We start from the raw sequence: 16,292 nt of genomic DNA on the forward strand, positions 1-16,292 counted from the left end.
CTACAGGATAGCTACATTTAAATAGAATTTTAATATTCTAATCAATTTCTTCCTAGAACTATATGGTACTTTCCAGATACGTCCGAATAATTTGATTCAGGATTTGATAGTTCTATCAGCGTTTTAGGTGCATTAGCAAAAAGTGCGTCATGAAAAATAATAGACACTTTGAAAACTGATAAAAAGAGCAAATCAAAAATACTTTCGAAAATATTATACAAAAGTCGATTTTTTATTTTTTAATGTATGCTTTCAACGTTTTACAATACCCAGTCTCGCTCATGGTAATTCAATTGTATCGTATTCAAACAGCAGTCAGAAAATTTTCTTACAACGGGTGTAAGCGAAGTGACGAATTCTTTTACTAGCCTTAGCCGGGTCTCCACCTGGATGTACCTATAAACCATTTCTTTTATAAGTAATTGATCTACTCGTATCTGTAACAAGTTCGAAAGAGGCCTTAGCTTTTTGTTGATAGGCACAGTTTGGAGAAAACAATTATTATTATTAAACAGGAAAAAACAGCAAACATGTCGACTTAAAATAAATTAACAGAATATCTATATGGGAACGAAAGGTAAGGGCATTTTTTATCCAAAAAGACGTTCAAAACATTTAAAACCTTATATAGTTTTATGCAAATGCAAATTAGTTAGCGAATTACCCATCTGCCTGAAAAGAACGTTTCATTTAGCTATAATAATCACCTACGTTTTTTGGGGTGAACCTCGATTGATTACCGCATACATTTCAGGTATGATCGTTTAAGATTTTCCTCAATGTGTAAAAACATACTCATGTGTGCAAATACTTGAAGATAATAAACGGTCAACAGATCTGAGAGTATTTTAAAATTAGTTGAGTATCTGGCTTCTGACGGCGTTTTGAGTTTCTTGATTAAATAGGTAGTGATTATAATTTTTTTTTTGCAATAATGAGGAAGGATCTCTCGTGCTCTGGCGCTTCAAGCACATTTTACTTTGTAATTTCCATGCTAGATATTGGGAGATATGAGAACTGTATCTGTCATTTTGGTTTATACTTACGTTTAAGGTATTTTTGATTTACTGATTGGGCCTTCTTGAGGCACGTTTAAAGCGCGTTGTTAGCCGACTTACAAGTGTGTCACCGAAAAGGACACGATAAGTGACCCATGACTATAGCCTGAAGTTTACTATGTTCTTCAATGCCATTACTCTAGCGCGCTTTGTATTAGTTGCATATGAAATAAATGACTGTGTTCTTTAGCGACGTCTGTCTGGGAACAACATGTGTCTGTTTACCTTTTACCGTTAATAGAAACATTGACGGCGACGAAGCTGAAAGGACTGTTAATCAAAGTAAGCGAAAACGTTTTCTAGTTACAGCCGAAAATCGGAGAGATCGTGTCTATTTCAGACTGCATTTCTAGTTCCATAGAGTTTCTATGATTTGGGTTAGCATACCTTACCGTTAATAATGCTCTTTTCATAAGTCTAATAGTTTAACAGTGTTGTATCGTCGGCATTGATTTCAGCTACAAGAAACAACACGCAGGCGCAACTTCACATAATAAAGTAACTATTTCAACAGTACAAGACTGACCGGGGAAAAGCCTTTACATTGCGCACATCATTTGATTACATTAAATTACAGCAGAAAGATTCGTTAAGCAATTACGTGGACAGATCAGAACTAAGGTTGTCGAATTTTGCATTTCTAAAGAAATTTATAGGACTTTCGAGAAATTAAGACTGTAGGCCGCTTTTCATATCGTTTAGAACGGTAAGCTGTGACGCAACTTCATATAGGAACTGTTTATATAGAGCAAAATCTAAGTTTTCGCATATACGCATCCAAAAATTTAGCTAGAAAGTTTATTCACACTATTAGGCCTTCGCAATTTATTATCTGTTTGATTATGAGATACTGAATTGTAAAGAGCTGGAGGAAATGTTCGTCGTTTCAATTAATATGTATGAGTGAGGTTAAGGCTATTACAGGTTTTCTATCACAGAATGAAGAGTTACCGGAAATCAATTTTGTTTTCCAACGGTAAGCATTAGAACGACGACAGCGAGAGCCCGCATATGTGGCGACTTCCCCAATATAGCTACGTAGAAACATTGCGACTAGAAGAACTGGCCAATTTATAGGAACAGTGTTCATCATAGCCTTCAGTGTATTAAAAGCAACTATTTTATTTCGAAATTATCGTTCCTCTTACATTTCAGATATCTGCCAGATGATGACCTCTATCAAAAAGCACCCTGACAGCATTGCTAGGTAATCATTTATAATTGTTCGGGCCTGGAGAGGTGTTCCAGAACATGTGAATGTGATTTCCGACTTTTTTTAATTGCACAGACTTAGCAGGCACACAATAGAATACTAATCTAAATAGAATGAACCGTTCAAAGAAATGCTGATCAAACGATCAGTGCAATTGATGACACTGACGAAATTACGCCATGTACGATACAGGATCTAAATGCTTTTGTCGCAGCAACCTTCAACTTAGTCATTCAGTGGAAGCGGCGTACACAGCATACATTCAAATGAAGTTCTAGTTGGTAAAAGAAGTTCAGTAAAGCATAAATATTATTCCCTAGGAGGACTACGTATTCCTTTCCAGGTCTCTCCCATAGGGCGATACGCAGACACTGACAACAGATATTTAGCTTACCAAAGCCTTCGTATGGACGAGGTAGATCTCCTGTCGCAAATGATATAATCTACCACACAATGCAGAGCTGCAGATGTATTTTACTGTCGCTCTATATTAGATTAATATAATTTATCAGTGTGTATGGAACTCTACGACCGTCCTCTCTATTAGGTAGCACATTTATCTAGCTAATATTTTTTTACAACTGACTATTGTTCCCGCTATAATTTCGACCCACCGCTATTGGTCTCGTATTGCCAGTGTTATCTAACACGCCAGACGCTCCTGTTCCACTTTGTTTTCGTCAAATATTTGATTCGCCTTCTTCATTAAGGCTATTATTATTATTGTTATTATTAAAACTCTTTATTCCGCTGTTTCCACGATCAACGCTGTCGCTGCTTGCCGAATCATCGCTTCCATCACCTCTAACTATCTGAAAACCGTTTTGGTCGGCGGCATAATTGACTGTGACGCGTCTTCCTGTAGGATTAATGTAGCTATAATATCCACTGACACGTCCTTCACCGTCGCGTTCTTCGAACCGCTCAAGCGGGTTATACGGATCTGCCGTGTGAAAGCCGTAACGATAGCTATCAGGACCGGAAAAACCCTGACTCATCGACATCCGAAAATTTATGAAAATTTCCGGTTGTACGGGCGCGTGCGTGTCACAACAGCCACGGAAAGGCAGTAGCGAAAACCGATTGAGAATTGAGGGAGAATTGAAGCAAAAGTAAGCAATTAATATTAAAGTTAGCAACAAGCCAAGTGACCGATTAGCTATTATGAAGAAGATGGTTAGTGGCAGCTTAGGCGAGGAGTGACTCCAGATCGATTAATAAAACTTATTGGGGCTATAGTAGTTAGGTCCTTTACCATTATCCACAAGAAAATCTAGATCTTCGTATAACATTAGAAGATTTGCCAATATCTTGAAATAAAGGAAGTTAGTAAATTTTCGTATGATAGATGATGTGCATATAAACATGCATTGCGCTGATCTGGCTAAAGTTACTCAGTCAAAATATTGAGTGATGTGTCTCCATCTATATTTAGATGGACAATTTTGCCATTATCACGCTTGTACCTGCAGGTGGAACTGAACTCGCATTGCCTCCTTCAGACTGTTGTCGGTAGCTTCAGTTAGAGGTTTATCTTGGAGATCACCCTCAAGTTCTTCATTGGTCGCTTTTCGCTTTTGAAACTGTTGAACATTTGTAGTTTTCCTTGATTTTTCAACTTTAGGTTTTCTTATTCTTGGTACAGACTGACTCGATAGCCTTGGTAGTTGACTTAGGTTGACCGGAATTTCTGATTTTTTCAAACGACGTGTATTGCCCTGCGTCTGAATTCCGATCACTTCCAGAGCTGTCTTTAGAACACACAGAAGGTTAGTACATCGACAATATTATATGTCTAAACGCTTTATATGTCTAAAAATGTAATTATTCTGTTCTAACTTTTCCGGACATTTGTGCATTAGAATCGCCCTGTGACATGTGGTTGCATCAATATAACATAAATGATGAGAAATTATTTTCTCTCTACTTATCGGTTTCGCTAGATAGAAAATAAAGCCGACGTTATCAGTTTTCACCGAAGGTGGCAGTAATTTAACGATAATTTTTGATCAATTAAAGTGGTTGGCTGACAGCCAAGATACTGAAACAAGGTACGTAAGAAACGTAAATAACACGGTGACCAACAAAGTAGCGGAAGTGGGGCTAACGGTGTAACTTGGACGGGGAAGCAAATGATACGTTCTAAGAATAAATTCGTAATCATTAGTTATATATAAAAGCATAATAAACTATCTTTACCAATTACATTTTCTTGGATTCACACAAAAAATGAATGTACCTTATACGGCATATCTAATGAAATGTAAGGAACGAATTATGCCACAAATTATAGATGAGTTCTTACCGTTAGTGTTTGTTGGTGCAAGGTGTGCTTTACGTCGTTTTCTAGCCATTTCTGTAACAGATTTCGTTACAGACCTCGTAGGCGTCATTAGAGATGTAGGTTTACGGGGCATTAGATTTCGTACAAGTTGGGGTACAGCAGACGGTGCTGTTACCAAAACGTCTGTCTTAGTAGGAACATCTTTCTCCCTTGAGGTCCGACTTTTGATATTGATAGGCTTTGAATCATTTTTACTCGAGCACTCGTTATCGTCACAAGGTCTTCTCAGCCTTAGTACTCTTAAGGCATCCTTTCTCAGCAACTTTAATGATATATCGTTCTGAACTGGTGTCGATGTTATTGGCTTGCGCGTAATATGTTGATGAATAACCTTACCTGTATGGTTTCTAACAACTGGCAGCTGACGCCATTTCTTAGAAAGCACAATAGCGCGTTCTGTTGCTGTTGTTCCAGGTACCTCAGACGTTGCTGTTGCTGGTTCTGTGTTTTCTGTCGTTGGGGTCGGATCATCAGGATTCACTTCTTGGTAATTTGTGAACGACAACGTTGTATTCGCATACTGAACTTGATTGTCCTGGTAGTAATCCGGACAAAACGACTCATGTTCCTTGCTTGAAAAATTATTCTCCTTAGAACTAGAGGAGACGTAATTTGCCGTTTTTAGCTTTGTCTTATTGAGAAAAGAAGCAACTGGTAGAAGTTCAATAGTCGTGGGAGCCTGAATTTTACGAACGCGCTTGTTCAAAGGCCTTTGCTCTTCATTTGAGTATCTAGGCATTGTTGTTGCATGGTAACCCGTGGGCTGGTGATTTCTGCTTGTAAATTTAGGTGCATACATTTGCCGGATTCGTGACACGCTAAAATGGTATTGCGGCTGGGGCGTTATGTAGATAAACTGTTGTCGCTGATCATTATGCTGAATTCCATGGGCTAGTTTAAAAATATTCGGTACGAGCTTGTTTGAAACGATCTGCGACTTGTAATCCGCTGTCCGATTAACGGATGCTCGTATTTGTTGCACCTTTTCTTGCCTAGACTGGAGAGTTTTTGGGCCGTTAGTAGGCGAAGTAATTGTAGACAATCTCTTAGTTAATGGGTCCCATGAGTCGAACCTTTGTTTTGTTTCTGATATGGTGCTTTGCGGAGTGTATGCCTGTCGTTGCCTTAAGCTGGGTTCTTCATCTTTTCCGCCTATGAACATATCTCCAGTGAACTCAATGTTCTGCGTGCTTCCAACTAGGTGACCACACGTGTCACTATAATTATGTTTAACAATGGTCTTATTTTCTGGAATGTCTTTCAAAAGATGTATTAGCTCTCTCAGCTCTCCTGCATTTTGATCAGGGAAGCGCAGCTCCCCTTCGCCCAGAAAGTCCTGACTTGAGTTCTTCTTGTCGGTGTCCACGCGAAGCTGTTCTCCTCCCCTTCGGATGGCCTTTTGGCCTATGGCCACAATGCCAACATCAGCGTCATTGTCATCTGAAAGAATTTCCTCGGTATCATCCTGACTTGTTTCTTGATTTTTGTGACGCATGTACTGAGCAGATCTGTTAGCTCTATCCGAAGGGAGTTCCCTCAAGAAACTGCCCCCATTCGATAATTGTGTTGATGCGCTGGGTGGTCCGGTTTGTCTTGGCGAGAACCATCCATCGTAGTCAAAGTTTGGGAAACCTGTGTAACGATACTCAGACTGTAGGTATGGGTTTTGTTCGTCGGTGTGGGTTTTTACATATATATGTGGGCTTTTGTCAAATTCTTCCTTAATAATAGTAGTCAAATTTTTTACCACTTTATGTCCGATAGGATCACCCAGGTAGGGAGCTGGAAAACTTTGCTTCGTTAGCTCACGTTCGGATCTATCGTGTATAAATCGCACATTAGGAACCGTACGACTTTCCTGCTTACGATAAGGTTGATTACTCCATCGTGTTCCAAGAACAGGGAGGTCGTTATGACTAGGGCGCAATTCATTCTCATAGTTCCTTGTTAATCTTTTTGTATTGCTAGCGCTTGCTTGATTTTGAAATCCTTGGCTGGATCGATCCTGAAATCGGTTTAGCATCTGAGATTTTTGTTCATGCTGCGTCCGCTGAGAAGAGCAGCCATGTACGCGTTTTTGTTCGTTCTTATTGCCGTATCTTAAGTTAGGTGACCATTTGTCAGAATCTCTGGGTGATCTGGCAGGAGGTTGCTGTTCGGGTGAGGCTCCTGGACCTGATAGAGGCCTTTGCGTCAGTGGCACCTGACGGTGCTCTTGTTTTCGAGAACGGCAGTGAAAATGATATATTCCTTTCTGTAGGGACGATCGGTAACCTGGAGGTAATGGGGCTTGTGGATGGGGCAGCCGATAATCAACAGGAAGATTTGGTCCGTGAAGTTGTCGATGGCCGTTGCGACCACGATCGTGGTAAAATATTTGTCTGTGTGAAAGTCGGTGTCTGTGCGGAGACTTTTGTGCTGGCAGATGCTCTAGTTTATATGGATGAGAAAATGCCTCGATCTGAGTCTTTTTCTGGTGATGAGTAGTCTCTCTATCACCATAGGGATATACTCCTGATAAGTCATAGTTTATTGAATTAGTATTATCGTTATCGTCGGCCGGATAGCTATTCCACTGTCCAGAAGAGTTCGAACCTTTCCATGGATACAGCAGGGTGGGATCTTCAGTGATCATGACATATCTGGTGTTACCTAATGCTCGCGCAAGATGAGGAATTTTGTGTTGAATACTTGTTGGATACGTGTTGGAAGAGGTGCCAAAAGGTTCGTTAAGATTAGCAACACTTTGAGGCGCTTGGAAAGGGGCAGAAAAGCCAACTCTGCCTACTCTATTTCTTAACGAAGCTCTAAAGTGTTGTTGACAACTTGAATTTCTTGAGAAAACGAGGAAAGGAGAGATTTGTGCAGATTTGGTCATGGCAACTCCTATTACAGGATCACATGTAATCAGCGTCGTACCGCAGATGAGCGTAAGGAAAATCCGCAATGCGTGCTTAAAAGAGGCGCATTTACAAGGTATGCAAGAGCATTATTAGATTCATTTATTGTAGACTGAAACATTTTTAACGATCTTTTTCTCTGTTTGGCTAGCAAAGAACAATACAACTTAAACGAATTATTTAAGCTTGCGAAGGGCAGAGAGTTGCTCTACAACGTTGTCCGCACGATAGGATTATTCAGGCCTAACACAAAATTCTATTCGGAAGGGCAATTTTCTTCAAAACCTATTTATGTGATATGCTAGACACAGCAGTGCTCACCAAGCTTCAGTAGGAAGATTGGATTTACTCGCTTTCGTTGCTAAACAAGCACTGTTACTGTGTTTGTTTAAATTTGAACCACTAAGAACATATTTCGCTTTGGGCAGCCTTTGGTCAGAAAAAGTATCGTTCTTATAATATAACTAATGTAACCTTTGCATTCATTATATGTCTTAGGAACGTGTACCGAGCTGCATACGTTACTACGAATGGTGCGAAGGCAGTGTATCAACAAGTGATCTAATAACTGGAGCATTCTTTTCGCCAGGAGTGGGACTCTTATCTTGTCGTGGCGTAGAGAGAAACAAAACAGCGAACACTAGATTACTATGAAGAACTCACCATATTTGACCTGCTCTCCAGGCAACATCGACGAAAGTCTCAAAGAATGATAGCTTACGCCTTTCAAGTTGTGTCTGATCACTCGTATACGCTCGTTTCACTGTCAGACCGATCGGATGATGTCTGATATGGCACTACCTTCAGGACACTGCTTCACAACTGATCGCTTGAATGCGTCAGCGTCAATAAGTGCTTTTCAAAACCCTGAAATGGTACTCGGACAGCATCAGTGGCGAGAGATTTTTGCTGTGCTAGATAACCCGCCCTTACACCGAAACGCTCTTCTGTCCATTTGTTGTGGTAAAACCCGGCTCTCGTTGAACGTTTTTTGTTAAAACATGTCACGTTGGGGATCACAACCTTACAAGTGAGCACCGGCCTGTCTTTTAGCCCTGGGTAGAAAACAAGCGTTGAAGGGTGATCATGCGAAGCGGTTATGCAAACACATAGGTATCCGATGCTCAAATGAAACGGTACAATTTAAGAAATAGTACTGGGCCGAAAAAGAGAAAATTATAGAAGCCAAAAAGTAGACTTTTTTTTTTTACGAAGTAAAACAAACGCTTAATTCTGCTATATATTCCTTGTATTTTTTGATGTAATGAAATTGTAGTGTATGTAATATAGCATCAAATCTTGCTCCCAATGGGACGACACATCTCTCCTAGGTGCATTGTTTTCTGTTCGATACTGAATACTTTTTGGTTATATACAATGCGTAACATGGGATAGTAGGAATCTAGATGAAACAGGTATCGTTTAGTGTAGTGTTAAAGACACGTCGTCTTTGGAGAAAAAGCTCGCATTGGCGCGTTCTCCAAAACAGCTCTGTATTATAATTATATTTACATTACTATATTAACTATATATTACACCATTGTATTAACAATATTTAACAAACTTAGTAAGCTGCTATTTTGTTTCTCGTCACCCTAGGCAATATGTGTAGAATATGTGACACTTTTCGTTATTACCAGGCGTATTCTATCAAGAACAATAAGACATTATGTATCAACTCATTGTTTCTCAAAGAAGAAAATAGATGTGTATATATTACAAAGGTGCAATCATAAAATTAGTTTCTCTGTAAAACGATAACTTTTAACTATACTGTACGCCTAATGTTTGCCTCCCATAAATAGTTCGATGCAACCCCATCAATGCACACTTGAATATCTTCAAAAAACACTTCAAACCCAAACATGACTAGTAATAAAAACCAGTTATTTGACATTGTTATGATGCTTTCTTATAATGTGTCTGGCTGTAATGCTATTTAGACCGCTATGTTGCAGCACAAAAGAGAGAAGGGATGCATGTTTTGAGCCTGAATGTTATTATTTTTCTTTTAGCTCTTTGCCTTGTGAAACGTGAAACACAGTTTTTTTTTTTACCTACCGAAACCAATGACCCACCAAACGGCTAATGGGCCTATTTGCACGGACAAACAGTCTCAGACAGTAACGACAGTTTCGATTGACTATGTTTAAATTATATCTATTTCTGTGCCTGTTTTTTATATTTGAGATATTTCAATGTACCGAGTGAGTCACAGTCACTGCTCATAGTATGTATTGGTCACCTTACGGACGAAAATATCGTCCCCTATTAACTTGTATATTTATTTAAAACTTAATTAATTAAAATCTAAGATACATCGTCCCTTTTAAGGTCGGCTGTGGGTACGTTAATTTTATTCGCTATTTTCATAGCAGGTTATTATTACTTGTAAGAAAAAGTAAAAGTGACAATCAATTTAGTATCTGTATGTCCTAGTTCAAATGGTACGCTAACTCGAATGCTAGAACTTGGTAAAACAGTCTAACGAAAACTTTAAATATGAAGAAATAAAAAATTACAATCTTTCTACCTGGTAGATCGAATTTTCAATTATTGTTTAGCTACAATAAGTTTTCGAATTAATCCGTCAAAATTTGTGTTGGTTTTATAATGCTCTAACAAAGATGTGGTAGTTAGATCAATGACATCTTTCAAATTACAACTGACAAATTAGCTAAAATCCTTCAAGCCCGCTTCATCCGCTCGTTCTGACTGTCGAAGCTCTGACTGGTCAAAACAACCGTGACGAGCAGACATCGAAAATGGCCAGTAACATGGAGGTCGAGTGTTTAAAAATCTCGAAAATTCAACAGATTCTTCAAACGGGTAAGCACTGCGTCATTAGTGTTCTCAATTAAAGAAAAAAAGGGAACGAGCTATGTCGAAGCATCAAGCTATTAGCACTGCTCGAGCCATATTTATTTAGAGCGTTCTCCTTGTTCGCTTGTTTATAGAATTCCTAACTGTCACTCGTCTGATCCATTTTAAATAATGATGGAAACGGAGCTTCGAGTGTTAAAAACAGACAGTGGTTTTGTCAAGCTACACTAAGCTCTGGTCAGGATGGATCTTCACTGCAACTGCCAGTGAACGGAAAGCTCTTCGTTCACGTTTCAGCGAAAACTAATAGAGTCGTCAAGGTGGCACGAGCACAACTATACGACTGAGATAGAAAGGCTATCAGTGAGAGATGGGTGCTGCCTTGTATCCGTTCTTGTTCTGTGAACACGCGACAGTGGCAGTGAAGCGTTCTACTCAACCCATTAATGCCCCATTAAGCAGTAATGTCTATTTAAGTAGCTTGTTCAGAAATTATCTATCACATAATAATAACAATTTAAAAACTAACGATTCTTTTTTGTCGAGTAAATTGTTAACAATGGTCTTCTTCTTCTTAGCTGAGATGATGTAAACATAAGGTATAAATATGTACACAGCAAGGCACTGAAGTTCAGACGATTAGCTATATGTTGTAGGGGGCATGCGTCCATCCGCTATTCTTGGTAGCAAAAGAACACCAGCTTTTTTAGAATACAATAACAAACTTGCAATGGCGCTAAAAGGGTGCGTCGTTTTGAATTGATTTCGAGCTTGGAAAATGGGTAAAGATCAACGACGATAGGATTTTTTCCCTGCTGGATGAATCATCAACAGGATTAGAAACGAAATCTGTTGCGCGGGATCGATGGTCTATGTCATTGCTAGTTTCTAAACGATTTGGAAAGAATTCGAGGGAGACTCTCACGAAGCAAACCGGAAGATACAAAAAGTTTGAAAAAAAGCGCAAAAACCATTTCATCTCACTGTGGTTTTTGATGGAGAAACAAGGAGAATATCGATAGCCAGCTGCCTTGTCTATATAAGCTTCCACAGTTCATGTCCTTGCGTTTTTCGGATTTCTGGCCTGTTGTCAGGCCGAAATTCAATTCCGTTGAATTTTTTTGTACATAGCGTATTTGGGCGTCACTTACCGATACCGCTTGACATGCGATTGCTATTAGAAAGTTATTTGGCGATTATAGAGAAAATATTTTGAAAATAACTAGAAATTAAAACTATAATCACAACGAATAACGGTCGTGTTAAACAAGCATAACAGTCGGGGGAAGGCACTTTTAGCGCATGTAGAAAATTCACAGTCGGACATCTCTTCCTCTCCCCCTATATATATACATTACTCGACGAAAACGAGTTTTTAGCTGTTTTTATTACTTGACCCAAATGTTCCGTAGGTTCCAAAATTTCAATAACTTGGTGAAGCTTGCGTTCGACTGCGTAAATAAGCGTTGAGGAGGTTCCTTTAAACGGAATACGGACTTAGGCCTACTAGCCCAAAACTATAACAACTATGCATTTACCTGTAGGTATACTTCACTCAGTAGCCTAGGTTTGAGCAGTAAACAGAAACTGGTCGCGTATAAATATTCTTGCAGTAGCAATAGTTGGTAGAAAAATATATTCGTTAACTCAACAGCTTTAGCGTTCTCTCGCATCGACAGTAAAATACAAAAAGTTTATTTACGCATTTTATGACACGTTTGTTTGAGCGCAAGTTCACTCAGCCTTGACGTATTAGTGGGTATTATTTACATCTGCATAAATATTGCTACTTCCACTGCCAGTATCTAAACATATGGCAAATGATTTGAACGGTCACATATAGTCCATATACAATCTTTCAATTCTGCCGCGAAAAAAAGAGACTCCAATAACGCTCTATCTTGATTTGCACAAAAACCGGCCATAGGTATCTATAACCGGTATATAAATCTGCAATATCTCTATAACTTCTATTTTCGAAAAGCACGGCTTACTTGCTAATGTAAATATCACAATACATAAGAATTACAGTGTATATATAATAAACACCACTCAGTGAAGGTAATAAAATGTAGCTAAAAGCACTATTTGGCATTATTTCAAATGAGACTTGACCCCTATTTCGAATTGAGAAATAGTTCCAAGCACAAAATTCAGCAATACTATTTAAGTTATTCTAAGCACGTCCGGCGCATAGAACGTATTTGATTTTCTGTCTCTAAATAACTATAAGCCAATTAAGCCCTACGAACTACACGATCACTGGCATCCATAATAGTATCATTGGAAAAAATTGCCCGTTCTAATCCAATTGATCGTAGTTATATGCATTTGTTGATTATCTTCTTATCTTCCAGCCAATTTTTGAGGAATCGTCTTTAATACTTTACTCCACTATGTGTGACCACGCAATAGTGGCTTACACCCATCAATAATCCAATTGTCATTAGGTTTAATTTATGTTACTGCGGTTGGTATATATATATATATGCTGCTTCTCAACGCATCGATACTAACGTCGTACATTTGCTATATCAGCGATCTACGTATGACGCGTGCTGACTCGATGAATTTTCAATGACCCCTCTAGCGAAGCTCATGTCAATTCGGAAACAGGCTTGGCCTAAAACGAAACGGGCTCTGTTGTATCCTATCGGTTACCAGTGAAATTATATGCATAGTTACTAACTAGTTTAAACTTCGACCGTGCGTTGTGGTGCCCGCCAGCCATGTGCCTGCCTACACGGAGGCCAAATGCCCAATTTCAGGTTAACGACTATTGTCGTTAGCTAGTCGAAGCTGAGCGACAATGAACAATACTTTATCTAAGTTTTGTAATAAACTAAATAGTTTATCTAAGTTAATTGGACATCGATAGATAGATAGATAGAATCTGGTCGATAATTGGCATTGCACGTATATGTTAGTGCATATATATTTCTTTGCATTGCAAAAATTCCCTTGCAAAGATTTGAGAGGTATACGTTAGTATTTCTTATTCATTTATATTTATCAATGACAGCTGGATAGAACAAAAGTCATGGAACTCTAGTAGAAGTTTGCCAGCTGAGAGAACGAGAGTTCGGGCATGATATGACGAGGTCCCTCGTCGAATTATCTCAAGACTCTAATCAAATGTTTATCTTTTTCTAAATTGTTAAATACATGTTAACAAATAACATTAGTATACAATTTAACAAAACGACGGTTTCAACGTAAATATATAGTAATATAAGTAGCGCATTTGCGTAGTACCTTGTTCATCCAGCATTATCGTAAATGGATTATAAATATTACTAAGCAAAATCATATATTTAGACATTCATCATTATTATATTATAAATAAATTATTAAATATTACATTGTTACAATTTCGTTTGTGTAAATTATTGAAGTTCGCGCGCGCGCGAAAATTACGCAGAGCGGTCTTCAAACTTATCACAAATGGCAGGCGACGAGAACTAGTGGACAAATAGCATTACAGATGTGGCTAGTGTCATTCTATGAACAATTGACAACGATAGAAATTGTGTATACTCAGTGATCTACAAGCTCAAGCAAGTATATATTTTTCTCAGAAAACTAACTCGTATGGGATGTCATCGACGGTAACTTATCGCTCTGATTTAAAATAACTTATAAAGCATTCTGTATGTTTAAAGCCGTATAAGATATTCTATGGAAGTGTCTAATATAACGCTAACAGAAGCAGTACATTTCGTAATATAAGACCGTTCGTAGGAATACGAATTTCCTCGAATTTTTCCAGTGTCGCGATAGGGCTTGAACGCTTGAATTGTCAAGTGAACTCGTCCAGCCTTTAAGTCCTACGGTTAGGCCCAAGCACTTTGGAGTCTGAAATAAGTCCTATTAAATGTAATTCCTTGCGGCGTACGAAACGATATTAGACCGACACCAGCAACACAAGCGAATGTTTCGAAAGTATCAAAAACTTCTTCAACATCTACATGAGCTATCCGCATCTTATTTATTATTGAATTCAGCTCGAAATGTTATCCTCAAACGCGACAGTCCTTCAGGAATCTATTTGCAGACCTCTCAGCAGAACTAATTCTCTTGACGAAGATGTAAAAATCATGTACCAACCTTCAAGCTGATCGAAGGCTTGCCTACTCGCACGTAAACACAATGTGCCTACCGGTTCGTTTTTTTATTTTGGTAATCCCTCTTACCGTCAAATACGAGTTGTCTAGCGATAATCGTAAGTTACGCGTGCCCTGCTCTACACGGCGATAGAAATTGCGTCTCACTGATGCAAAGAACCGCTACTTTTACGATCAAATCTGTACAGAAGATTTTGAGAAGACACCTATTCCAGATTTCGGTGCGCACAGTGTGTAAACAACACACCATTACGCTAGCTCGTAACACTAACTTCCGCTATCTCACTATTGGAAATCCTGGCGCACGTATTAATACATATATCGATTCATGGCTTGATTTTACCAAATATACATACTTATATTCGGCGTATAGAAATTCGAATTTATCCTTTATTTTCCGATATGTCGATAAAGAACGCACAGGTTTCTATGTCGGATAGTTCGTCACAATGCAAGACCTATCTCCGGATTTATCGAGGAATACAATCTCTATCTCCCTAAGTATTTTAATCTACGTACGAACTAACTTTAGGAATTGGCTGACGATATAACTTATTACTCCCGAAAGCACAAATAATAAGCTTACATGCAGTCATTAAAAAACCAAATTTAATACATTTGTCTCATAGGCCACTTAAATTATATAGTATTTATAATTACATAGTTTGTGCATAAAATTGCCCACTGTTGCCAAAATAAAACTGACTTAACTAAAAAATCAAATTGTTTGTAAGAAAACTGCTCGGACAAAATCGGTCCCAAAGCCGACACGTCTCGACAAAGCTTCTTTGTCTAATTGAATCATTGATATCATTATGAAATTCTACTGTCACATTATTAGTATTATGCAACGGTGAACTAATATTTTTTTTATACGGCTCTCAGTACGATTTTTTCATAAAAAAAATACTTACCTCGTTCGAATATGACCATAATACCAGCCGTGATGACCACTATACATGGCGTAGTACCTTGTCAAAGTGAACCCGCCGGCCAGATATTTCAACACTAAGCAACCGATGACTAAACAAGCGTGCGAGACCCGGGTGATTTCAGGGGTCAGCGAAAATGGGTTGAGGTCAACGGAGCCGTGAGAGCACATCCCTTTAGAGAATATCTCGCTTTCTTGCCTCATTTGATCTTCGACTTCACGGGTAGGCATTTGTTCCTATGGGAACACAGCGGCACGTTAGAGTATTGGACATGCGTCCATCAACCGATCCACTTGATATATACGATTTTATATACTGTGTACGATGGAATTATGTCCCTGTTTTACTGTATGTAGACTAATAGACGCAAAACTATTATTAGTTGTGGTCTCTTTATAGTTAGAAAACCACAATAATGATTGTATTGATAGTATTGAATACTGACTGTCACTTTAAAAAATGCGTTTTTTTAGAAATGTATTTCATCATGTACGATGACGCCGGTAAACCCTAGTCATTCTAGTCAGAATCGCAAAATATAACATTTTTTTTTTCATCAGCCACTATGGTAAAAGTAGAGCAGCACTGTCATTTATATTTATATAGATGTAAATTGTCCCCCCAAAAACAGCGCAGCTGTACTGTGAGCGGCCTCTCTTTCCGCTTATTATCTTTACATGGCAGATATTATGAAACGCAATTGTATTGCTTAAAATAACGCGGGTATAATAATAGCGGGTGTCAAGAAACACACTCTTCACATCGAATAAAGAAACGATAGGTATTTCCCTTATCATTAGAAAGCTTTAGAAGACCTTGTTAAAATAGTGCGTTAGCCTTCGCTATAGTGCCCAATTTTCAGCTCTCTGCCCTTCCTTCACCTTCATCCTCTTTGTTT

The 16,292-nt window shown here is 38.6% G+C and overlaps 1 protein-coding gene across 1 annotated transcript; it reads right to left on the reverse strand.

The window, feature by feature from the left end:
- Positions 1 to 183: 183 nt before the first annotated feature.
- Positions 184 to 8,513, reverse strand: LOC147757176 (uncharacterized). Its single transcript, XM_086984800.1, has 4 exons — positions 8,179 to 8,513; positions 4,577 to 7,568; positions 3,738 to 4,018; positions 184 to 3,260 (listed from the first exon to the last, which is right to left on the reverse strand). Exons 1-4 carry the CDS (start codon positions 8,179 to 8,181, stop codon positions 2,952 to 2,954), a joined length of 3,585 nt encoding a protein of 1,194 aa, XP_086840926.1. The 5' UTR covers positions 8,182 to 8,513; the 3' UTR covers positions 184 to 2,951.
- Positions 8,514 to 16,292: the final 7,779 nt, after the last annotated feature.

Source organism: Varroa destructor, unplaced genomic scaffold (genome assembly GCF_002443255.2).
Source record: "Varroa destructor unplaced genomic scaffold, Vdes_3.0 BEIS01000003.1, whole genome shotgun sequence".
NCBI classification, from domain to species: domain Eukaryota; kingdom Metazoa; phylum Arthropoda; class Arachnida; order Mesostigmata; family Varroidae; genus Varroa; species Varroa destructor.